This window comes from Thermobia domestica, chromosome 9 (genome assembly GCF_964235325.1).
Source record: "Thermobia domestica chromosome 9, izTheDome1.hap1.1, whole genome shotgun sequence".
Taxonomy (NCBI): Eukaryota; Metazoa; Arthropoda; class Insecta; order Zygentoma; family Lepismatidae; genus Thermobia; species Thermobia domestica.
This window is the reverse complement of record NC_137462.1, coordinates 140,215,372-140,243,075: the sequence shown is the minus strand read 5'-3', so window position 1 is coordinate 140,243,075 and position 27,704 is coordinate 140,215,372. Positions and strand designations below refer to the sequence as shown.

The 27,704-nt window shown below is 35.4% G+C and overlaps 1 protein-coding gene across 1 annotated transcript in view; it reads left to right on the top strand.

Moving 5' to 3' along the window:
* Window positions 1-27,704, top strand: part of LOC145695058 (uncharacterized) — a 96,133-nt gene that overhangs the window by 36,361 nt on the left and 32,068 nt on the right. The window contains exons 5-11 of the mRNA XM_081771894.1: window positions 3,290-3,513; window positions 5,497-5,984; window positions 10,859-11,085; window positions 12,492-12,757; window positions 14,060-14,234; window positions 17,584-17,811; window positions 24,829-25,541. Of these exons, the coding sequence (XP_081628020.1) occupies window positions 3,290-3,513; window positions 5,497-5,984; window positions 10,859-11,085; window positions 12,492-12,757; window positions 14,060-14,234; window positions 17,584-17,811; window positions 24,829-25,541 (2,321 nt within the window). The remainder of the gene's footprint in view (window positions 1-3,289; window positions 3,514-5,496; window positions 5,985-10,858; window positions 11,086-12,491; window positions 12,758-14,059; window positions 14,235-17,583; window positions 17,812-24,828; window positions 25,542-27,704) is intronic.

The window sequence follows — 27,704 nt, the reverse complement described above, 5'->3', positions numbered from 1 at the left end:
TCAGCATATCAAACGTTCCTTGGTCTTCAGGAAACCGTATCTCCTTACCCGTATCACTGTATCATCCCGTACCAAATTAAACGAAAAAACCGAAGTAAATAAAAAAATTCAAATGCAACAAATTTAAAAAATAAAATCAGATTCCATAGTTGTAGATAATCAAAGGAAGAGGCCAAATTGTGATTTGAGTATGTTCAGAATGCTGAGATACTAAATATATCGTTAGTGTGGATTACTGTTTAGTACTGGTGTTTTATTGTATTCCAAATGCAGAACGTTAAACTGATTATTTACAGTAAAATAGTAACGTTATACTGTATAGAAATAGAGCGTTTGACGGCTATGAGGAAGTGGAAGCCGATTTAAAAAAAAAAAATATTTTTCCTAATTTAACCATAAATGGTAAGTGTTCGCGGGTCGAGAACCATTAGGGAAAATCAATACCAGAATTTCAGTTTAAACCCTAAATTACTGAACTTTCCCTTCTCCACAAGAGAAGAATAATCATCTGTTGTGAATTTCTTGACTCAGTACCATCCCAGCCTCCATTCCCAACAGAAACTCTGATCCTGGTCATTCCATTCCTTCAATCCATGTGATACCGAAAGGGCTTTGGCTATCCTTCCAAAATTTTGAAAGTTCCTTTTCTCTTTCGCGAACCTTCACTCCTTGTCACTAAATCGGATTCTTATAACACTCCGTTTCTTCCGAATACTAATCGAACCTCTTCAACATTCTATCACAAAGATAACATACGTTCCATAATACTGGTAGTTCCGACTCTTCTGACGTTATTTACCTCCTTGATCATCTTATTCTAACGTATTTGGGGTAACTCTGTCCTCTTGCGCCATCACCGATATTTTTGCTACACTTACACTACTTATCCCAGAATTCACAGCCTGTCATGGCAGTACATTTGACTACACATACCATTAAAGTATTCTCATAATTGTTGCTTTACCTGTTACGTTTCGCAGAAAGAATTGGAAAGATATATTGTTATTCTATTCGAAACCTTATTACCAATATTGTCTGTAATGATCGTGCCATACCTCATAATATCCCATTTGTCTTTTTGGGGCTTTTACAATATATATGATATCCAAACTATTACGTTTTCTAGAAAGCAGACTATAACGTTAGGGATATCAGTGGAAAATTCTAAAGGTAACAGCAGAATATGATCCGCGTTCTTATTCAGCATTAACCGTTAGACGGCAACACAAGAACGTATAACTCGTGTCTTTATTACTTGGTACCACCTAAAATCCATTGACGTGAAATAACTTACATCCTATGCTTTTTTAACCTATCACACTAATAGTTACCCTCTGAACTAATATAATTCAAAGTGAATACATTTAATTGTAGCCAAATCACACTGGCTAACCCTAAATATCCATCAACACTTGCTACAATTTATATTTAAAGCATAACGTCCACAATAGATAAGTACACGCAATTAAGTAACTCACTTTATATTCGTGCTTCGGAATTCCGTTCTTCCAATTATGTAACAATGAAACTACAGGATAGAAAGTTAACTCTACCAAATTCGAAAGAAAATAAATTGTATGTCTAGGCCGAAACTCGATTTTTTCTTTGTTAACTAAAAGTGGTAACGTTTGATCCAATTTGGAATACATAGAAAATAAGAAAAAATTCAAACACTTTTCCATAATATACTGTCTGTAATTTTAAGTAGGAAATCTTAAATTCGAGGAGTAATGATGATTGCAGTTAGTGTATGTAAAACATAGTTGAAATGAAAGAAAGAAATAAATACGGATGGAATACCAAAAATCGAACTCTTTAAACTTTTCCATGTTTCCTTTGTTCTAAAATTACGTTGAAAATTAGTTCTTACGTCAGCTTTTCCCAACCGGTGTGCCGTGATGAAATGAAAATAAAATTGTTAATTATATAGCAACCAAATTACAAGACAGGAAAATGTGTATTTGTATTTCACATTACTATGAACGTCTATAATGGAAAAAGTACTGTAATTGTAATGTATTATTGTATATACATACATTACTATTACACAGATTGTATTTCGAAAACAGAATTTTATTAATATTTAAAAATTGTGACGTATATTAATCATGTTAAGAAATTATAAGTTTCACACTGTGTTACTTGTCTGTACATTTTTAATGTTCAAAAAAGTATTTTTTATCATTGTTATGACCATTATTGCTTCTTTATTGTTCATAACTTGAGAAATTTTTAAATCTCATTCTGCCCTTTCGACAAAGCAAACACTCATACAAATTACCTTTATCTGTTTTAAAAGTACAAGAGATTTGTTTGTTCGTTTGTTATTTAGTGATCTTCCTTAGTGAAAGGCTAGATACAGTCTTCAAAAAGGAAGTGTATTTTTAAAAGCCTGGGTCCTATATTTCCTTGGATTTGTTTTCTATTTTTAAATTACAATGAAAAATAAGTATAATGATTTACGATGGGGGAAAACCAGTGATCGAGCTTTTTCCTCTGTAAGAAGGAGGTCAGTAATCACAGAAAAAAATTACCATGGTATTTTCTATTTACTACTACTACTACTAATAATAATATCTATGAGTGTGCCGCGAGAATTCAAGTTACACCCGTAATGTGCCGCAAGTTGAAAAAGGTTGGGAAACGCTGTCTTACGTAAAACTATTTCATTACACTTTCGAAGCCAGTTCAAGAGCAGAGACTCTTTTCGGTTGTATGTTTGAAATGAAAGTTTATTATTTATTGTGTAGTTTCGAATCTGGATAAAAATATATTACCACTTTTCGTTTCTAAAAATTCGACTTCCGGTAGAGAAAGCTTTTCAAGTAGCGCAAGGGACCTACCAATAACGGCAGAATGCCTGTGATAATTTAAACTTAGAACTATCTTGTTTGAAAGAAGCATCCTTTACTATTGTGGACACCTGGTTGATAGAAAACAAATCATGTAATTTGTTCTTCAAAGGATGTCATATCTAAATATGCATATTTGAATAGGAAATTATTAGATATTAAGTTACATGAACGCGCAAACGTATTTTTAACGGCTCTTTGGTAATTTCCTTGTATTTTCTACTTCATAAATCAATTTTGCTTGGACACAGTAAAGCAGCTAAAACGTATAGAATGATGTAAGGTAGGAAATTTTGTTAAAATTGATAATGTTTGATGGTTTATTTTTTCGTACAATTCCTAATTTATGTTTTATTAAAGATTATCTTGTGTTTGCAAATTTAAGGATAAATTAACCTGCTGCATCTAAAATATGTTTTAATTTTAATTTCTTACAGAAGGTCCGCCTCCCAGATTAAGTAAGAAGCAAAAGAAATTGTTGTCTACGTTGGAATCTTCATTCAGTCCTGATATGAATATAGTAACTTCAACATTAGCATCAAAACCGTCCGGATTTGATCTAGAAGCAAATGTAACGTCAACTCATAATCCATACGAAGTGACAGATGATTCTTATAAAGCTCTTCTTCTGAAGCATAAGAAACGAAGAAATGATGGTGATGTAAGATAATCATATTTAACATTTTATGCTTATTTATAATGGAATATACCTTCATAATTTGATGTCTGGAAGTTTGAAAGCAATCACAGTGTAGGGATGACATTTTAAAAGCCTCAGCTCCACTTGGAATTTCTTTTGGTATTATGATTGTTATTGTTCTTATATTGTAAACTTTTAGCAGAATCTTGCTTTCGTAGTAATTCATTTCCTAAAATACTAACATATGGAGCCAATGACGTGAAAAGAAGTACAGTAGTGCATATCCTTTGTGTCCTAAATCCTGTCTATTATATTAATATATTATTTTAACACATTACTTATTCTCAGTTATGAAGAATGGCTAGGACTGATTATACATGCAACAGACCCCTAGAATATTGTCAGATGCAATTTTTTTTCCTTTGAGAATAAGTCCAAAAATAGAATGCGTCTTATACACTGATACAGAGATTTTAATTATTCTAATTTCAATAAGTGTTCCCAATGCTGTGTTGTTTTATGCCTTGAGTCCTTACGGTGTGCATAGCATTCCAGCTTCATCGAGTTCAGTGATTCAGTAAATGTAATTCGGATTTAATCGATTTAGCGTTTCATAGTGTGTGTGTGATTCGATTAATCTTTTTTCTTAATGGAGAAACTTTGTTCGTACTGTATAATTTTGATCTGAGGTGAGCCACATACCTAGTATCTTCCATGATTAATTTTTTACCTGGGTTCCTACATAGTGTTCCTTTTTCTCTTTTCTTTCTTTTTTTCCCCCCCGTTTTAAACTCTTCCTATTGAATGTCTTTTAATTCTCTGTATAATTTTCACTACAATTGACTAAAAAGTATCACAACTAACTGTTACAACAAATATTTTTTGAGATTTTTTAAAACTTATTTATGAATATTGTTATTTCTAACTGTTATAAATGAATGTTGTAAATGAAGAAAAAGTCAATGAATTCGACGAAGTTTTTAACACAGATCAAGTCCGATTTTTGTTAAAAGACGTAAACAACCGCAACATTTTTATGTACCTTATGATATCTATTCTGATGAGTAGTTGATTCGGATCACTTCAGCAAATAGCAACAATCGGTCAGACAATTAATTGAAAATTTCGGCTTCTAAAGATACGTGTTAATTATCTTAACCCTATTCCAAGACTGATAACACCAAGACTATTCTATTGATCACCTGATATATTCTAACTATTGATCACCTGGAGATTAGTTCATTACGTGCAAATGAAGGTTATGCGTAAATAAAACCTTATAAGACGCAACTGTGTACCCACACTATCAAAAATTGGAATCAATTTCATGCGAGGCATATGCTTAAGTGTGCAACCACTCATTAAGCTTTCACACAGATGTAGTGTAAAGATGAAATTAGCGTTCTACAGTTAAGTGTGTGACTGATGATAGCAGTAGGATTGGTTGCTGGAATAATCCGAGCAAACTAGCCATGAGAAAAGGAATCACAGGGCACATAAAAAACAACGTAGTTAATAGAGTGCAGTTTCTTTAAGCACTTCCATCAACTACATTTTTGTATGAAAGTCAGTATTATAATGGACATATTTTTTCTCTTACTGGTGTTATGGACTTGTCACCCATAGTTTGCAGTTACTTTCAGCCTTAACCGCTTCCAGTTGCACAGCCTAAAAAAAAAATAAAATGAAAATAATTTATGAACTATACTTTCAAGTAATATTTGTTGTAACTAAGATATTTTCAAAAATATGTAGTGTAAACTGTAATACTTTCAATGCACATAAAATATCAAAATGACGCTGAGATTTATAGGACACCCTGCATATCAAGCTCCTCTAAAACTTCTTTTTTTAAAACAATTCAGATAGACGACGTGTCAAAATTTTATCTCCATGCTCTACTTCCTTCAACAACAGAGTAAAAAGACTATGCACTTGTTTGCTACTATACAATATTGCATAACATGTTTTAACTTCTCTTTTTTTCAATTATTCTTCCAACAGACTCATCCAGAATTGAGCACACGAGGAATTACATTACAGGATGTAACTTTAAGAACTCAAATAGCGAAGCGTATAACGCATCGTCCAACTCATCATGAACCCAAAGCAAAGAAAAAGTTGAAGGTGGAAGTGAAACAGACACCTGAATTGAAAATGAGCCCAGTAGTAGAGAGTTCTGCTTCTGAATCAGAGTCCGACGGGGAAGGAGTTCAAAATGATTTGGTGAAAGTGGAAGAGGAACCAAAGGTTATACCAAAAACACCCCAACCGAGGAAGCGAACTCCGAGCGTGACACCAAACGAAAAATTCCCACGAAACCATGTGACGACCAACAAAGTTAATGTGAAAGTAGAAGAGGAAGTAACAAATGATTTTTCAGGAGAGTTCCAGGCATTCCAACATGGCGAACTGGAAAGTTTAGATATGATGAACCTTCCCATGGATCTTGAAGATTCACATAATATTGATGTTAATCTCGAAGATATAAAGTAAGTATATTTTCATGCAGTGCAACCAAATTACTATTTGAAAGCTCCGGTGGTTTAGTATGAAGTCATGTTATTTTTATATATATATATATATATATATATATATATATAATACGTATACCGTAGTATTGATCTTGTACAAAAGGTATCGGCGTCGTTTTGTTCCAGTATATCCGTTTGAACCGATACCTTTTGCAATAAGTTGTTATTGGAAGCTCCAAAAACTAGTGTAAAGAATCGTCAGTTTTATCGCAATATTTTCGTTTCCATCGATTTATTTCAGCATGTGCTACTAGTTATCATTCATTTATATTTTGCACCATCGCATCAGAACAATGAAATCTGATTACTGATATAATGGTATAATGTATATATACTCCCCAATCAAAACATTATGATCACCTCATAATTTTCGAAAGAAGTCTTTGAGCTGACGTAAGAGGCACGGGGCGCAGCAGAACCGCTCACCAGATGGTGTCGGATCTCACTCGATCAGTAAGTGTAATGCTTGTGCGTAGACTGGGGAAGGTCGGCAGTACATCGGAGTTTGACTTCGGGCGAGGTTGGGATGGCCAGACGGTTGGGAACGAGCATCTCGGAAACAGTGCGACTTACCGAGTGTTCGTGATCTGCCGTTGTTAGTGTCTTCAAAGGTTAGAAAAGGATGGTGAAACCGGCATCAAACCGCAAGAAGTGAGCGGCCACTCTTCATTAAAAATGTTGGACGTCGTTGACTGTTGAGGTTGGTATAACAGGACAGGGCGCAAACTATGGCATAATTAACAGTGGACAGAGCACGAGTGTATCTAAGCATGTGACGTCCGACGCGTGTATCCATGTTAACCATACGGCATCGTCGATTACGACTGAAATGGACACGTGCCATCGTCATTGGATCGCCGAGCAATGGCATAATTTCGCATGGTCCGATGAATCACAATACCATCATCATCACATCGATGGCTGAGTCAGAATCCTTCTTCTTTCGGGGAAACAGCTACTCGAGATATGCAGAGTAAAGCTTCAACAGGCCGGTGGTGGCTCCGTTATGATTTGGATTATCTTCACATGGACATCTATGAGCGTAATAGTTCGTGTGGAGGACACCATGACGGCTCGTAGCTATTTGCAGGTCATTGTTGATCCTGTACAGCCATTCTGTGGGTCATATTTTAGCTAGCAATGGCATCTTTCAGTAGGCCAGCGCTCATTGTCACAAGGTCAACGTGCTGCAGTGTTTCTAGAGCACAGTGGTGAATTTTAATTGCTGCAATAGCCCCAAATGCACTCAATCTTCAATGACCTGTGGGATGTCATTGAACGCCAGATTCGAGCTCATCGCCCCCTCCACGGAATTGACAACAGGACTGGAGTGAGTTGTGTGCAGATGTACGTGATACATGCAGCCATCTTCCAAGGCCTCATTGCTTCCATGCCAAACTGACACTTGCGAGCCAAAAGTTCATAGGTGGTCATAATGTTTTGGCTAGTTATTGTATATAGAGAGATAATCAAAAATTGAGGGAGTAACTTCAAAATCGAGAATATTTTACGTGTATATTTAATAAAATTCAAGTGATGTGTTATTCCTTAATTGCTTCAGCAATCATCATAATTTGGCATTATCTCAAAATTATGTTAGGTGAATGTTAAACTTGAAAAATTATTGCTGGAGTTTACTTTAAGAACGTTTCAAGCAAATTTTTATTTTATAAAGATTATGGGCGTTACTTTAATGGAATAATCATAGCGTTAAATAGACTTTTTCAGATGTTAGATAGAAGATCTTACAAGTATTTTTTTTCTTTCTTATATTCCGCGTAGTTGCTAAATACTAAAATTTGAGTTATTTTGTTGTATATATTCGTCCTTTTTGTCACATTCAGTGTGATTGTGACTTTTTTTAAAGAAATAAAATTACAATCTTTGTTTCTGTTTGCAGAATTATTGTACTCGTTGTTTCAGGGTAGTATCGTAATTGTAAAACAGATTTCTGTTTTACAATTATTTATAAATTACTATTTGCAGAAAAATTTAATGCAACTAAATTTTACGAGGAAGTAATCAACAAATATTTTGTGTGTGATTTATTCGCTGGGATTGTAATTTGTGCTTTATAGTGCTGATTGCATTAACAACAATTTGTAAAACGAACCCAAGGAAAAAAGAATTGTAGCGTAGTCTATTGCGCGAAACTATTTGATTTTTAAGAATGATATTGGGTAGAGAAATGGTGGAACTGCTTTATTTTAAAATGAACCACTAACCTAGTGACAAAGATGGTTAATTCTTACGTACTGTCCTGTTGTAATTCTGTTGCGAAAAGAAGTTTTTCGTAATGTATTAATGGTGGTTCTGAATAAATAGATTGAACCAATGTATGATAAAAATTGAAGTTACAGTTCGTAATGGTTCAAGTAGAACGCAGGCTCTGTTAGATACATTTCGTCATGTAATAAAGTACACTGTGAGTTCGGAGTATATTTCGTGATTCTAAACAAGATAATGGTTTCTCTCTTCAATAATATATATATATACAATGCGGCAATTTGAAATTGAGACTGGAGCTGTAGAAAAAAAAAAGTGTACGTAGAAAATTTCTTACCTTGGATCATTCAAAGTGCAATCATACATCGTTGCGCCGTGGCTGCCAGTGCATAGAAGGACTGCGGGAAGTTCTTTGTGGGATGCTATTGAAAACCCTTATCGTAGCCCTTTTGATGGCTGTTACATCATCAAAGTACGAACTTTTGAGTGTAGCCTTGAGTTTAGGAAATAGAAAATAATCACTTAGGCCAAATCTGCGGAATAGATAGAGTGGGACATGTTGATGCTAGTGGTCTACTATTGCCACGCTAAGTTGCATTCATAGAGAGCATGCCCGTGACCATTCGGTCTATTTAATGGATGGGTACCGCTTAACTCTGCACCCAGCCCGTAGTTCCTTGATACTGGTATTGTATCCTCGTCAGGATTTGTCCCCTATCCTGACTCGCCTAGGCGATGTAACCCCCATTCTCTAAGGGAGTGGGATACGCTCACTGCGCGGCCAGACCGAAGTCCTTAGTGCCTACCAGTTAACCTACTGGTTGAGGCAGACTGCTAGCGAGCCAGTCTTACCATGCTCTGCAGGCATGGCGCTCGAGCGTTATAAGGCAAGCTCACCTCCCGTCCGTGTTTACCGTTACCCAGATTCCTGGGATTGGCTCCCACAAGCTACCGAATCCCACGGTATGACCACAGCCCCGCAGAGTCCAACCCAAATGCGGGGCCCCAGGCAATGCCCGAGGGGACTTGTTCAATCTCGGTTCTGCCTACCTTTATCGTTCAACTGGCAACCGCCTTGTCGTGTAGAGGTACCACGCACACGTCGAGATACTCCCGTATCTCATCCCGGACCCAATGGTACGTGTTAAGTCACCATTTGAGTTTGGTGCCGGCCCATATCCTAAAGAGTTTCTTCCCTTTAGCGGGATCAGAACCGTTACCAAGATTCCTGGGATTGGTCCCTCCCCCACTTCCGTTTGGTCCCCCGGCAGGCAGGAATCCGACACTCTCCCCCCGGTAGAGTCGTCCAAGCAATACGGAACTTCCTCTAATTACGGTAGAGGTATACCGTACATTACCAGAGCCAGTGACTGATGTAGACCGTTTGCTCAAGGCAGACATTGTCATTTGGGAGCCGTGTCTCCCCTGATAGGTCCAGCCAAACAATACGGGGCTACCTATCTTTAACGTGTTTAGGTACCACATACACATTGTAGCTAAGCTACTTGTCCGAATCCCAATAGTACGTGTAAACCACCATTAGAATGGACACCCACACCCTTCCTTCGGTAGGGTCGTTCAAACAATACGGAACTGCCTCTTGTAGATAGAGTGGGACAATACAGATTTTTTTTGGGGGGGGGGAGTAGGTCTTGCACAATCTCTGCCTTGTGACTTAGGGCATTGTCATAGAGCAGACGCCACTGAACATCACCCCGATACTCGGGTCTCACATGTGTGATACGTTGCATTAACCGCTTCAATACCTCAAGGTAAAATGAACCATTAACTTTGTCCTGTAGGCACAAATTTCGTATGCATATTACCCTTACTATCGTAAAACAATGAGCAAAAACTTGATTTTGGATTTTGAGTGCCGCAGTGTTTGGCATGTGGAGAGTTAGACTTTCACTCTGCACTCTGACGTTTTGTTGATGGATCACATTGAAAACCCATGTCTCATCCCCAGTAACTATATTCAGGAAGAAATTAGGGTCCCTATTAGCAGTAGCAATCAGTTCTTTGCAGTGATCAACTCTGTCCCGTTGTTGGTCATTTGTTAAGGAATGACACGAAACAGGCACAAACCTTCCTCTAGTTGAGATCGTGTGTCATTGCAGTTTCTTTATTTACATGCACTCCTAAGCAAGGATTTGCAGTGTAGCATTTCGATTTTCCGTGATCAGTGTCCTCTCTTTCTCCACCAATTCCTGTGTTCTTACTGTCCTTGTTTCACCTGGATGTTCGTCGTCTTCAGTTGATTCCTGTTCCTTCCTTAAACGCCTGTGCCATGCAGATAAACGCGCACGGGATAAACAAATGACCCCATACACTTGTTGCAACATTTGATAAGTTTTTGTAGCAATCTTACCCAGACGCGCACAAAACATGATGTTCGCTCTTTGTTCCGTGTTGAACTCAGAGTTCAGCTTAGCATAATCTGTCTACATTCACCACGCCCACACACATAACTGTCAGTCAAGATCAATGTACTTAATATCAGATACTCATGAAACATTCCTCTTTTGTTTGCACCACATCTCAATTTCAAATTGCTGCACTAAGTATATATTCTTCCATTATCATTATATATTTTTCTATAACAGACCTACTCCAGAGTTGATGCAGGAAACACACATTTGTTTCTTCTCTTTGGTTCGAGATGTAATCTGCTCCACTCCAGATCAGCGTATGACCATGTCAATGCTAGAAGACAGTTTACGAGCGTGGCAGGAAAGTCCAATTTCGCCATTAAACGATTGGTATGCCGCAGCAGATAGTTGGGTTTACCTACTACCATCAGCAATACGTTTCTTGTCTGGGGATTATCCAGGTAAGAGAACATTTCACGCAATTTTGTAAATTATATGAGAAAATAGCATTTCTAGACATTAGTATGACTCTGAATAAATATTTGAACGTCAATTTCGATTTTATTTTAGTTATTTTTTATTTTTATTTATTTATTTATTTATTTTTGTAACAACTAAACTACAATCTTAGCTGATACGAAATCAAACTTTTCATCCCATCATGTTCTCCCTTGGTGCCTACAAAACATAAATATTACTGTTCCTAAACTTCAATCTTCACGTATAGAGGCGTAGATATATCTAAATGTAAATAAGAAACTACAGTCAAGTTATCATATTTCTATCATATATATATTTGTAAAATCTTTTGACGTTAAGATTTATTGCTGAGATACGAACAGTCAGTTGTAAATACAACCAGTGATATAATTGTGAATTTAATTGAGATTGGGATTGGGAGAAAATGTTAAAACGTCCAAACGTGTCTGCTGGATGAGTGACTGTAGCACCTAAAGATATGATTAAAAATTGTACGATATTGTATTATTTTGTATATACTCTGAAAGCAACTAACCTGATTTGATGTAAAGAGAACAGAAAACTATGGAATCTCAAATCAATAGAAAGAGAAAGAATTGAATTTGATCCTCCAATTAGATATAATGAAGAACCAAATCAAAAGGATATTTGTACTTTGAGATAGAGAAACTATAATTTGCTGATAGGATTAACTTGAGGCGACAAAAGGAGTGATTCAGTATGTTAGGTAAGCAGACAGTGTAAAGATAATTTAATAAACAGAGAAGAAGAAGCACCCAAAAGAGTGAGAGGTAAGTAGGAGGAAGGCAAAAGAAATTTTACATTGAAGGAAGGAGAAGCAACGGAAGACGAATCGGGACTTCTTTCCAAAAGAAGCAAGGAAATTGAAGATGGGATCGAAGCAGTAACAGCGATATTCAGATGGTGCATGTAATCATTATTTCATATATTAAATTGCTACCTTTGTTTTTCCGATATAATGTATTATTGTAAATCTTTCGCCTTTCATCTTTCTAATGCAGAAGGAAGAAACTATTACGGTATCTAGTGCTGAATATAGTGCAGTTTTAATTGTCATTTTTCTTTGTGTATTTCTAGTATTTGTAATGTTACATTCCTAAATTAATTTAATTCCACATATTATAAAATGCAAATTAATATTTATTTATTTAAGTTTGAACAAATGAAAAGCTATACTACAAAATATGGAAAAGTCGGAAAGTATTTTCTAGGTTTGATTGGATACTTTCATATATAATTCTTAATTTTGTTATGCTTCTATCAAGAAGAGTTCTGGTTAATTTCAGTTTTTCAAGCTCTTCTATTTATTATTTTTTAAAATTAACGATTGTTTGAGATTCTGAATGTAATTATAATAATTTTACAGATGCACAACCAGAAGACTTCGTGCCTTACATAGAATATAAACCTCATATGCAAGCTTATCAGTGGATAGGAGCAGGAAGAGATTCGGATAATCATTTACTTCCTCTGTGTCAGTACTGGCTGGAGAGACGAGATGAAATGCCAGCCGAACCAATCCGGGAGGAAGAGGGAGAAGAACGATCAAGTTCACCGCCGCCTCCACGGTGTCCTACGACGTGGATGGTTCGACCAAGTACTGAAGAGGAGAAGGAAGCGTTTAGAGAGCAAGTTAGTATTAGTTCATTTTAAATGTTGTATTATGTCATTTCATGATTTTTCTCACTTAATACATTGTAATTAGGAATGCATTGTAGACCTGATTATTGCTTTATATTTCCAGTATTACTGTTTGATTGGCCATTAATATTATCACGCATATTGGTGGCTTGTTCCATTTAATCTTTGATAAGCAATTTAAATTCTTTCAAATAGGAAGCTAGTAAATGTCGTTCTCATAACCTGTGACATTATTATACAAATTGAATTTCTTTTATCATAAAAGCGAATTTAACAGTTAACTGCTAAAACAAAGCACTTTCAGAAAGTTACATCTACAGGAGGGGGGAAATCATATCAAAAGAATATGTATTTGTACTTGCGCTTTTATATATCACATTTGTAGTAGGAACATAGTTTCTACACGAAGCTCTTTTATTGTGACAAATCTGTTTGTACCTGTCTGACTTTGGGAACACTATTACATCCACTTTTCTCAAAGTAGTAGCCACAATAATTACTGACACAATTGTTTTGCCAATATTTCATCTCATGCTAGGATGTATTACTTCAATTATTTCTCAGTATTACTGTAAATATGTCTTTCTCCTTGGAAACGTTTTGTGAGATGCAGTACATTAAGCAAAAGACCGGGTGTCGCCGATTTCACTCCAAGAGAAAAAGGATGAGATGTGAAAGTAGTTTTGGTTAACATGTTCACGAAGAATTTACGAGACAAGCTGTTACGTTTTCTTGTACAGTTACATCTCTGATCACTACTCAGTGTTATAACATTTTTGATGCTTGTTTGCGTTTCCAACGTTCACACTCCGTTGAAACAGTGTTTGTTATTGCTCAGGATGAATAAGGAGAATTAAGGAGAAGGTCAATTGAAAAACAATAAAACTAGTTCAGCCTAATAAGAAATGAGACATATGCTAACCAACTGCCAGTTTAATCTTAATAAGTTTGTTACGAAATGAACATGTCAGACCTACAACATCAAATCTTTAGTTATATTATTAGCTCCTCAGAAGTCCAATAATTGGCACGTGAGGCTGTGGTTGCGAGTGTCGTTTTTTGGATTATGCTCAAAATTTCGAAATTGTTGGCATAGTGATGCAATTATAATAGTTTACGTGAATTAAATAATAATAATAATAATAATTACGGCATTATACCACCCATTAAAAAGAAAAAGCATGACTGACTGATGACGTTCTTCGAACTTGAAATTATTAGTTTTCTGTACTTTCTTTTTCTTTTATATTGTTTTGTTTTTCTTAGATGCTAACATTGAACTTTGTTTTACAGGAGAGATTACGGTATGAAAACCCACATAAAGCATTTACGTATCGTTTGCATGGGTATGAGTCTGTTGTGGGCCCAGTGAAAGGAGTCTATAATCAGAGTGTAGGAATAAATAAACCTAGAGGCCACTCTTTGTTAATAGCAGATAGAGCGCCATTTGTCACGATATTAGCTCTTGGTAAGTATCTTGTTCTATAGTAGCTACTGTATTGCCAAATGTTTAGCATAAATGTTTTGTGTGTATGTAGTTCCGGTATAATCCATAGTGGACATACACTCAATAGCTACATTAAAGTGTTAATCTTCCATCTTGTAGCTGTGGTGCTGAAAAATGGCTTTCACCCTTAAAAGAAAGATACATAGGCAAAAAAGAATATATATATAATATATAGTTCACAGAGGCTAAGGGGCTAAAGAAGGCAGTGATAATGAGGTGGATGATTATCATAAAATGACAAAAGTGGGAGGAAACGGGAGAATTCATGCACATTGTGTCCCAGAAAGGTCACTTGGCCTCAGCTGGGATCGAACTATGAACCCCACGCACCAGAGGTGAGCACTCTATAACTGACTCACCGCAGATATATGCTTTGAGAAATAATAAATACACAAAAATGTCTCTGGACATATATATTTTTTTTAAAGAAAAAGAAAGTTACCAGGGATTTCAGTTTTCTTCCACGACTATTTATAATAATCTATAAACGAAAGAATTGTATGAGGGGGAAGGTGATGACCAGGAGGAACATGTTAAAGAAGAGAACGTAGTTAATGAAGAATAGAAGGGTCTGTCTTTTTATCTTGGGCCAAATTGATATACCTCCATAACAAAAAGGCTACTGGGCCAACTTATAATCCTGCAGAATTGCTGAAGACAATGGATGAAGTCATGAAAAGGACACGATTCAATATTATTACGGACAGCTATGAAAAAGGAAGAGTTTCCCATGACATTTCACAAAATAAAACTGTAACACTGTCGAAAAGAAATGCTGTAGAATTTGGATTACAGAACAATACCCCCTTTTTCTCGTGCTTTTAAAACTTCGTTGAATATTGTAAAGCATAGAATTAAAAGGAAGATGGAAGATAATCTAGATGATGATTAATTTTCCTTCAGAGAAGGAAAAGGGACTAAGGAAGCAATTCTAGCATTTAGGCTATTTGAATGGCTACTTAAAGTAAATAGATCTACATGAGTAAACTTTTTTAGACTTAGAAAAGGCATTACCAGGGAAAATTGAAGCTTCTTTTTTAAACTATGAAGAATATTAGTCTAGATAGAAAGGAAAGAAGCACTGTTCAAATCACGAAGTAGAATAATCGACATTAATGGGAATAAGCATGAAATAGCAATTTAGAAGAGGCGTAATGCAGGGATGCCCACGCTTAATACATTTAACTTATGTATAGAAGGGACAATTAATAAAATGAAAAAGAAAACGTATTAATATAAACAGTTAAAAGTTTACAGTGTACATTTTGCAGATGACATTGCTGTTCTTGCAGACTCGAAGCAGAGAATAAGTACTAGCAGAAATCTCGAATAAATTAAGCTCAAAATGAACAAGGCGAAAACTAAGGATATGAAAGTGTGCAGGAAGGAGTAGGAAGAAATAATCGTACAAGAATCGGAAGGAATATAATAGGAGGGATGAAATTTGTAATTTTAGAAGAATTATCACTGTGATGAAAATAATGTTCAAGAAAAGTTTTAAAAAAATGAAGTCGTGATGGCAAAATTGGCCTTCCAAAATGGATAAGAATTTCAGTAATTGAACAAGACAATTTTAAAATGTTATGTTTCAGATGTTTTGACATATGGAAGTGGAATATGGACATTGGGAATCTAAGAATGACGGAAGTTAGAAGCTGCTGAAATGTGGTTTTGGAGGAGATGAATTTGAATGAAACCTGCTGAACAGAGAAGAGGAGCAAGGTGTGTTCTGAAAGACGTAATGAAAGCAGAAGTGTATTGGATATAATAGGAAAGAGAAAAGTAAGATGATTGGCACCTTATAAAGACACAACCTCTTTATAAGAAGTATTATGAAAGGAAATATATTGAGAAGGAAGTGTAAAGGACGACGAAGACTTTCATACATCAAGAAAATGTGAAATAAAGTCTTCTTGCACGTCAGACTACAACATAAAAAAGTAACAGGAGAGAGGCATCTGTAGTTGCAGCGACAAGGCTTTGCTTTTGGAGAGTGATTATGGTTAATTTTACATCGTGAATACAATTTCCTGATGCAAAATTTCGCAAACTAAGACTAAGGTAAAACTATTACGTCTATTTTATGAATTCGACAAATGATTAGAATTCAGCTTTTGGAATTATAATTTAACCTTTCACAGTTGGGTATTTATTGCATAAATTTTTCTTTATTTTGCTTGAAACTAGCAAAACAGTGCAATGTACGGTATTCATTTAGTCGATTTCAATTACTTTTGCAAAGTGCTACACATAATTTTCATATTCCGTATTTAAATTTCAAGTGCTATGAATATTTAAATTGAGATTTTATGTTAAATGTGTTTGAGATTATATGTTTTTAATTTATTAGGAGGGTGATTATAAGTTGTCGGGATATTTCCTCATTGGATACATGATGATTCTAACGTTACTTAAAAGTGCTGGTTTATTATTTAGTTCTACTCCAAACATAATTTGCTGGTTGAAGTGATTGACAAATGGCGGCTCGCTGGTATGTTTCATTCAGCCTGCGAATAAAAATGTATTATTTGTTCCTTTTGTAAAATCTGTAACTGGAAGAGTGTAGCTGGCCGACATAATGTACCTTAATCAAGACTTGACTTTTCTGTCAAAATATTTTTCTTTAACATTTTGGGTACGAAGTTCGATCTGGAAGAAAAGGCTGTTAGTACAGGATTATTTTTTATTTTATTTATTTCTTTTTAAGAAAAATTCATATTTTATAGATAAATTCGAATGTTTACAGTACAAGCACTAATTGGCCTAAGCACATGAAACAGGAAGTAGGAAACTCAGAATACAACGAAGATGTAGAAAATGTATGATGTATATACACATTCAGCGAAGTATTGCATCAGATTGTTAAGGAAATTTGGAAAATGTCCCTAAGTGTGGTTCGCATTACAAAATAAGAACCGACCATCATTGTTATAGACTATCTTCTAATTTGATTAAATAGAGATTAAAAAGTCACCTGAACTAGTATGAAATTAAGGTGCTATATTATAGTTTTCATGTAGAAAGTTAATGGGAATAAGTATTCGTTCTCTTCATCTTCATTTGAAGATTTATTAGCAGAAAAGTAAGTAAATCACACTAATAATACACCAAATGTCAGCAGTATTCCATTTAAATTTTGACGTCAAATTAATGTTCTAAGCAAGCATCCTGCATTTGTTTTCGTAGTTGTGAAAGTGGTGAGAATGTTTTCCGTATGAGAAAGCAGTAAGTTGTAAAGTAATGTGTTGTAAAGTGGTAAGTAAAATTTCTCTTAATTTACATTGTGATATTCCGTTCACTCTTCTTCCAGTCCGTGATGCGACTGCTCGATTACCGAATGGAGAAGGTACTCGAGCTGATATTTGTGAACTGTTGAAAGATTCTCAGTATTTGGCGCCTGGAGCTACAGAAAGTTTACAATCAGTCGTAAGTGGTGCGTTGGATAGGTTGCATTATGAAAGTGATCCCTGTGTGAAATATGATACGAAGAGAAAGATATGGATTTATTTACATCGTGGTCGAACAGAAGAGGAATTCGGTATGTATAGCTCATATTGTGTTACACTGCTCTTTAACTAATAAAGATTCAAGATAAAGAAAATTGATGAATAAAAGAGTTCAGCAGACTCCTTTACGTAGTCCGTAGTATAGCGTTATGTTGTTAGCAACGCATGGTCTTTAACGCAAAAACGAATCTCGATCATTGTTGTTGTTACATTCTTAAATATGTTGCTTTGTAACAAAAATATTAAAAGGGTCTGAATTGCTTTGTAAATGTTTCGTGCTCAAGACAAAGTTTTACTTTTATTCTGTTTTTGCAAATGTTTGATTTCATGTCTTGTAATATATAAGACTAACATATCCCAATATTATTTGTAATCTTCAGTAATTGCAGGGTGGCGACAAACCTGGAAAAGTCAAGGAATTCGAGAAGACCGGGAATGGTCAGGGAATTCTGCTAAGAGTCAGGGAATCTCGATTTGCTAAGAATTAGATTTTAAAAACGTTGGAAATGAAAATTTTAAGACTGTTTCAGATATTGTTTGCTTGCTTTTTAATACGCAATTTCAGACTTAAAAATTTGTGTGTTTTCCACTAGCAATATGTAACAAACTTATGTTCTGTAGTTTTTTCGCTTGTGCAGTGGAATATTGTATTTGTAAATTATCCAAAGAATGCAGTTGGATCAGCGACTCGCTAGAAAATTCATTTTCGACGCACATATAATTCTAACCTTTTTCCTTTTTCGTTCCCATTAGTTATAATTTTATCAGAGATTCCTGGTTTGCATTACGCGCAAATTAACAAATTTTGGAATACGGTTACTTGTATTTGAACTTACATTTTCATTGTAATATATTCGCAAACAGGTTTGTGTCGGAAGTGTCTGTGAGTTTACAAAATTACTGATAAAATTGCACATTAGTTTATGCATTGGGTCAATAGACTAATTCCACCGGACTCGATCTTTAAGTATGGGATACGTTAAAAGATATTGAAGGTACTTCCTACTTTGTGCTTATAATACAATATTTATTGTTATATATTTATAACTACATATTTAATCATTTTCCATCAATAATTATACATTTGTAATGATTTAATATGATGGTTCAAGTGTCATAAATTAAAAATATATTGTTTATTCTTATTTTAAAATTATTCTGACATTAAATATGATGCAACAACCAAGGAACAATATTTATGGTACATGAAAGGTGCTACATCAAATAAAGGTTCGATCCCTCTCTTTAGTCATCTGTGAGCCAAATTTTTGTATGCTTTTTCAGTGCCAGTACGAAATGTTCAGTTCTATAAAACAAGATTTTTTTCGGACAAGACGTATAATATATATATATATATATATATATATATATATATATATATATATATATATATATATATATATATATATATATATATATATATATATAATTAATTTTGTAACTGAAATGCAGCTTTTAAGAGAAGGGCACAAAAACTACTTTGATTTGGAGGATGTGCCTTTATGGAGACACCCCTACTAGCACCTCTCCCCAAAAGTACGTAACAAGGACTTGATTTCTTTATTTAGTAATTTACAGTAAAATGAAAGACAAGAAAAGGGGAAGGTCAGAATTTACAATGCAAATTATCATAATACCGTGGAAGTAACGAAGTTTCATGATGGACAATTCTTGTTTAATGTTGACATCTTCATACCTTTATTGTAGGAAAAAGTCGTAAATGGGATCTCCATCACGTAAATGGGATATCCAAAAACATTTAATGCAATCGTCAACAGCAGGCGTTAATTTACAACAGCATTGTATAGAAAGGCGGTCGAGAAGCGGAGTGCATAGTAACTGCTTTCTGCTGCTTTAACGTGGTTGTTCAAGTTGCAGAGGCAGGATCGAAAGTAAAGCCGTTGTTGTTGTGGTGATGTTTGGTGTTCATTGTATCCAGTGCTCCTGTACAGATGACAAGCATATTAGTTTTTAGGTACTCCAAGACTACGTTCAATCCTTCCTAGTTGTTAGATATTTCTTTATCATGCATTCAGGAAATACCAGATGACAGATATTTTGCTTGCAGCAACATTTGCCGGAACGTGTTTTCACTGAGTAACATAGGACGGCAAGAAGTAGCAAGTCACATGAAAGGTAAAAGCATATGCAGATATAAAAGCATATACGCCCATTTCAATATTAGAAACAGCTATGCCTTTGTGAATCAAGAAAACAAGCCAATACCTTATCTGTGTAGAATCTAAAGGTTTGTGGTGGTGGTGTAGCTTGCTCAAATGTGGATTCTGCGATGCAAAGTAGTTTACAGAAATTCTTAATAAAAGATAGCATTATAAATGCAGAACTATTATGGTATATTCAAAGTGTAATGACATACGTCAATCCACACTGCTGCTAAAGATATGAAGATGTTTGTTTCCAGACGGTGAGATTGGCGGGTAAATGTTTCAACGTTACAAAATAATATATGCTTTAGATGTGAACTGGTGGTGAAGGAAACAAATGTGCGATCCTGGAGTACCGTAAAAGAGCAAGAGTGCGTTATTTGACATGAGCGTTTATAGGGAATTCAGTTTCTGGCTTTCAAAGACACTCTTTCACCCTTGATCTTGAAGATGATTCTGATATCAATGGATGGCCCTAATGTAAACTTTAATTTTCTGCATAACTTCAAGTCAGATATCAAGATCGCCAAATAATCTTGTAATACTTTATATTATGAAGCTGTGGGTTAATTACTTTCCGTGGACCATTTAAGGATGCAGTTGTCGTCGAAGTGCGGAATCGTTGAATTTCTAAGAGCTCTGCATAAGTCTCTAAGCCACGTACACTCCTATAGAGGCTCAGAAAATTTTCCACTGAAGTTTTGTTCCGTGTTGGCTTGGAAATAGTAGTGTTTATCTGTATTTCGATATATATTCAACGTGTCAGGGAGGATAAGAAAGTTCCGAGTCCTTCGAGCTATTGGATCATGTAATGTACGTTGGAAGAAGATAAAATGCTTATTTCGTAACTTACAAGGAACGGACATGAATGTGTCATCCGGATATCCGAATCAAACGTAGTCCATTCGATAAATATAACAAACATATGTTCATGCGCAAAAAATTAAGTGCCATGGACAACGGAGTAAGTCCTTAGAGCCCATTAACCCTGTTAGTATAAAGAAAATCGTAGACCCGTCCTGAAATAGCTATTGCATGAACATTGTTCATTGGAAAGTCAGGTTTATAGTTTATTCTCTTCAACATGAAATAAGCTTTCCAGAGATGATATGTATTGGGGCCCATAACGTACTTGAACAGGAAAAATTGGGAGAATGTCCTGAAAATTTCCTCCGAAAATCCCTCCCATCAAGTTTGGCCCCGTGTAAAAGGACACAATTCAAATGTATCTCGAAAACGTCTATAGGGGATAAGAAATGAGTGTATCAAGTTTTGTTTTGATAGACGGAATAGGTATGAGGGGAAAGGTTGTATACCAATACAATCTGCATGCAAAACCGAACCTATGACCTGACCTACAAAGAGAACAAAATATTAAAAAAATATAAACGCAGTACTATTTATCCTGATATCAAAAATTCGACCACATTCTCTGTAAAATGAAGCAAACGTTTCAATAGTTATCGCGAGAGGGAAATTGCGGATAAGTCGCAAAAATGTCTTCCAAAATAGCTCTATCGTGAAGATGTGCGTCCTCGGAAGCGACACCGAAGCCGAAAGGAGTTAGTGTGCGAATTAAAGGACATTTTGAGGGGGGGATAAAGTGCACGTCCGAAAAATTTAACATGGGGAGGTTTCAAACTTATGGGAGTTACCCAGTTATTCAGAGGCAGATTTCCCCCTCATCCTCCCTGGTAGGAGTACACAATTAAAATATACCTGGAAAAATACTATGAGGTATACGGGTAGGAGGTATATCCTTAAAACAAGGGAGAAGATATAGTATGACATAGTAAGAACGGAATAGAGAACAAAATGACGTGGGTGGAGGTGTTAGTGGATTACTGGGTTTATCCCAATACAACTGTAGCACAGTTGCTGTTTAAAACGCTTGCTTCATTCTACAGAGAATGTGGTACAAATCTTGATATCAGGAGGTATATCGCGTTTATATTTTTTATATTTTGTTCTCCTTATAGGTCAAGTCATAGGTGCGGTTTTGTACGTATAGAGCGTATTGGTATACAACCTTTCCCCTCATACCTATTCCGTCTATCAAAACAGAATTTGGTACACTCATTTCTTATCCTCTATAGTATTTTTCGAAGTACATTTGGATTGTATACTTTTACCCGGGGCCACTCCAGAGAGGGCCAAATTTGATAGGAGGGAATTTTCCTGACATTCTCCCAAATCTCCCTGTTCAAGTACGTTATGGGCCCCCCTTGAAAGTTTGTTTCATGCTGAAGAGAATGAACTATAAACCATGACTTTCCAGTGAACAGTGTTGATGATGCAATAGCCATTTCACTGCAAGTCTACGATTTTCTTTATACTAGCAGGGTTAATGGGCCTCAGGGACTTACTCCGTTGTCCATAGCAACTAATTTTTTGTGCATGAATATATCTTTGTTAGGTTTATCGAATGGACTAGGTTTGATACGGATGTCCAGATGACTATGTTCATGTCCATTCCTTGTTAGATTTTTATAAAACCACTTGCTTCAGAAGTAGAACCTTTCCTTACTGAGTTTCAGAATTAATTCTCTCATCGATTTCTTTACAACACTTTATCGGACGTAATAAAAGTTATGATACAAAATAAGTTTGTAAAACTAGATTTTAGTTACGAATTGATGTGGAAAATGAAAAGAATCTTGCTCCTATGAAGAACTTTTGACATCAGTTTTGCTACATATATTGCCTTTAAGAAATGTCAACCGCAAACGGATTTAGACATTGTGGATTTTCGCTGAAATTGTTCAAGGTGTCTACAGAAATTTGTTCTTTAACTTCTGGAGAAGTCACCTTTAAATTATATATATTGATTAAAGACCTTTCTTGTTTTGAATCTTAGTATTTCTGCAAGGCCTGATTTTGAAGGTAATCGCATGAAGTGTCTTTTAGCTGGACTAGTTTGGTATTCGTTTGATGGCAGTAGAGCAGATAAATTTATAAGGCAGTTCAAAGGGTTTTGTTCAAATCCAAATTGTAAAACAGTTGAGTCAGTATTCTTGAACTGGCCAGTGTTTGATGGCTTTTGGCTATAGAATCGTGATACTTAAAAGGTAAAATGATACAAAGATATTGTTAAAATGGTTTTGATTTTCTCTCATGAAAATTCAAATCTAGAAAGAATTTTCAATCAATGTACAATAGTAAAAAAATAGATAAATATATAAATATTAGTAGCACTCAGACTTGTGTGCGATTCAGTAGCTTTTTCGCGTGATTTGAGGAATTATTCATAAGAAAATCCAGGGACATTCTGCACAAAATGCGCGTCCTCGTTTTTCAAAAGCAACAAATAAACGATGAAACGAAGAAAAAAAGACAAAATGAAGCTGAAGACAGGAAAGTAAAGATCATTCTGAACAAACTTGAAGCTAAGAATAAGAAAATAATAGAAGATACACGCAATATTGATGAGGGAATTAAGCGTTTGGAGAAGTGTAATGAATTACATAATACTTTGATTTTTTCTAAATATATATTAGTATACCGCAGCCAGTTTTATGTATATGCATCCATCCTTTCTTGGTAAGTGTCTGACTGTCTCTTTCCTTTCATATTTACAAAATTCATGATGTGAGTAAATTACAGTTTTAAGCTTCAGGGACATGTTTAATTTCATACTTTGTGCAGGAATTTTTATTAGGTAAGTATTTTGTAATTTTATTTTTTTGTATTTTTTATATAATTCATTTTTCTAGTTGATGAGGGGAAAAAAATATATTACGTCGTTGTCATATTTTCTTGGTCTTGTTTTTCCATCAAGTGGGAAACTTGGTGTGACTAATTGCGTATCAGAAAATTTCAAAAAATATTCTGGAAAACTGGGAAAAGCCAGGAAATTCTTTCCCATAATTTTTGTCGCCACTCTTGAATGATATATTAATCATTGCTAAATAGATTTAGCTGCAGGCCTGTTTGTACAGCGGCGTTGAAAATACCAAAAAATGAAAATGATACCAAAAAATTCACTTTTTTAGAATAATTAAGCGATGGAAGGGTCAATTCAGAAGAATCGTAGTTGTAATTGAGTGAAAGGTTTCTGTGTAGAAAGGGACAACAATACAATATTGCTGCCGTGTAACACGTGTTCAGAAGTGTTTGTCACTGAGTTGAAAGGAGCACAGCGAACGCTTCAGCATAATACTTACGACGTGTCAACAGGGCAATACTTCCAATATCAGTTGGTTGGTTTCCAAATATCAATTGGATGGTTATTTTGCTCCGGCTATAATTGGTTTAGAACTCGTATCTGGGTCGTATATCTTGGATATGTTTAGTCATACCAGCTAACATCAGAACTTAACCGACAGAATTATGTTTCTTCTTCAGCAGGGAGTTTTGGAAATAAGTTTAATATAGGAAATACTTAGTAGAAACTACCACACACACACGAAATCGTTACTATGGTGTCTTATGAGTAATCTGCGCATGAACATTGCGAGGTCAAAAGTGATTGTATAGGCGTAAGTCATGGCATAATATTAATTTTCAACAAAACGCTATACTAAATAAAAGTTCGATTTTTTTTTCTGTGTCTGATTGTTTAAATTGTGTGTTGGCTTTGGATAACTTTTTCAGTTCATTTCTATATTTGAACCTATTTATCATAACTTTTCTCAAAAACTCTCCTCTTAAGAAAACAGGTAGTTCTTGGAAGTTTAAAGATTATATAAGCTTTTTAAGGGCTTGGGATAAGTATATAATAAATATTTCTTGCCTGCGTAACGAAGATCATAGCATTTTGAATTGCAATTTACTTTTCCAGTGAAGATTTTTTTCTCTTTCTTTCCGTACTTTCTTTCTTCTTTCTTGAAATGTTAGAGTAATGAAAACAACGAATTTAGAAGACTATAAATTTTGATTTTACAGAAAAATTACATCAACAACAAGGATCGATGGCGAAAACTAAGAAGACAACTACCCAGAGAAAACCTAGTAGAAGCAAACAAAAGGATGCAGCCAAGGAGAATCCAACACCTCCAGCGCAATTGAAATTGGACATTTCAGCAGTGAGTGCAGCTCAGAATCCAGTGCGTGCTACAAACACTTCGGGAACAAATGTTGCATCACCTAGTGTATCGCGGACGATTACTATACCAAGTACTAATGTTCAAAGTCTTCAGGTCGCCACATCTTCCGGAATTCAGACTATTCAAGTGAGTACACAACCAACAGCGGCTGTGGCAGCGAACACGGGCTCACTTCTTACTACACCATTAACCCAAACAGTAAAAACAGTCACACTCACTCCAACATCAATAGCCAAAGTATGTGCGGTGATGGCTCAAGGATCAGGAGTTCAAACAAACGTTTCAGTGGCAGGCAATAGTGCGAGGGAGGGCATGATCGCGAAAACAACTAGTGTCACTGTCCCTACGTCTACTAGAATGGCAGTGTCAAGTGAAATTGTGAAAGATTTGAAAGGTATTTCATTGAACGTAAAAAGCCCAGGACCGTTAGTTATTCAAGGATCCGGTAGCAGCGGATCTCGACCGAATTCAACGGGCAGTGCGCACTCACTTCCGAGCCCAAAAGCAGTAGTTGCCAATGTTAATGCTGCTCAATTAGTCAACGTTTCACAGGTGAGTAACTTACATCAGTACATTTTTGACTTATTCTTCTGTTGAAGGCTAAAAGGAATTGTATGTTTAGAAAATATCCAAATACCATTGTTTACATACATTAGTTGTGTTTGCTTATTGAAGTTAGCGTCCTTTTTTTCAGCACCTAAGCTGTAAGAGACGTGACCTAGCAATTTAAAATGGAATCAGAATCACCGTAATGCGTCCAAATTTAAAAGTCCTCTCACGAGAATGGAACCCGGAACCCCACTAGACTAATGGGGAGGGCTGGGAATTATTACTTGTGTCTACAGGCTTGGTAAATGTTTAATATATGTAGAGGTGTAACACTCCTTATTCTAAATAGAAGTGGTAATTAAGTATAAAAAGAATCAGGTTATTGTTGATTATATATGGGATTACATTGGAGTGTTGTTTGTATTCTCAGTTTAAGCTGGATAATGTCTAAGCATTTCGTGAATAATAATGAAGCGTTTGAAATGAAATGTTTTTAGTTTAACATTGTACGGTTATGTCCTTTAGGCGAAACAAAACTAATTTTTGTAGGTAAATGAAAATTAAATTTCCTGTGTTTTGTTAGGAGTCGAACCCAGGGACCACGTATATCAAAGGTACTAGAGCGTAATTAAGCGTTTGAGACACACATCCAAGACACAGCACTGAATTTTTTCCTTATCCTGATCAACCAATTTATTGGATCAACAAATCCAGTATATTTCAATCAAAAATTTTCAGATAGGCCTTATATGCGGAGAACTACATACAGTGTAGCCAAACCCAAACTGTCAGTTAACTCAGTATGATGAAAACAACGAAAGTACGAAAACTCGATTTAGGGGCCATTAAAAAATTTTGTGACTCTTGATCCAATTGGATCAAAAGATCCATTATATTTCAACAAAAATTTTCTTGTAGGCCTTATATCTGGAAAACTACACATACTACAGTGTAACCAAACTCAAACTATCAGTTAACTCAGTATGGTGTGCTGATTCCGCAGAAAATACGAAAACTCGATTTAGGGTCCTTTCAAAAATTTTGTGGTACCTGATCCAAAAACAAATTATTGGCCAAGATCGCAATCTTTTGATTCATTTTTAATTTTCCTAAAACTCGTGTTTTACATGTTCTTTCTTCTTGATTTGAATGTCACCCATATTAATTGAAAAGTTATGAGCTTCAATACATTGGATTATTTTTTATTAATCGCGAAGATAGTTTTCTGAATATCTAAAATCAACGGCTCAATATTCCTGATCCTCCTCCTGTTCCCACTCCCGAAATAGAACATCTTCCGAGATTTTTCGTAACGTGCACCGTACTGCTGGAGATCCGGGTTCTATTCCTTGTGGGATATAGTGTTTAGGATCCTAAAAAGTTTCTATAAAGTCATTAATTTAATACGGTCATGTACCAGGACATATAGTTTGAAAACTCCTGCTTTAGATAATTTAACGAATTTAACGAATTCCGGTTGCGAAGGGGCCTATGTTCGATCCTGGCCACGTGAGTTAGTGGTACATCTTGTTCGTGAGTTTTCTCGGGGTTGTCTCATTTCTTCCCTTACTCTCATTCCACCAATTACTTCACAGTAATTCATCTTAATTACTTCTCTCCTCTAGCCTGAATGGCATACCGTGGGACGTAAAAGTAGAAATTTCATTCAAACAATATAGGAACTATTTTCAGATGAATAATATACTCGACCTTCCTCCTCCTTTTAAGTTAGTTGCATTCATTGTTCACAATTAGATTAAATATTGTTTGTAGGTGATGTTTCCTTTACCGTACTATACATTTTTGGCCTACGAAATTGTACTCTTAGTGGATGAACCAACTTAATATACTGTGTTGCGAATAGATAGGTGAACAAACATGTACTCTATGCCCAGGGCTCTATGTTAATGATTGTAAATAATTATGCTTCTTGAATAATTATTTGTATTAGTATGCAAGTGAATTAGAGCAAAAGTTCTTCAGTCGCATTTTCTTAATTGATTCGTTCACGTTTTACAGCTTATAAGATAGATGGAAACTGAAACAGATTAATGCTAGTTATAAATGTTGAATGAATAAATTAAGCGTACGTTTAAGTGGTTGACCGGCTTGAAAGTTCTTCATAACTATATGCCCTGTTCCCTTTGTCTGGTTGAACTTAAGCAG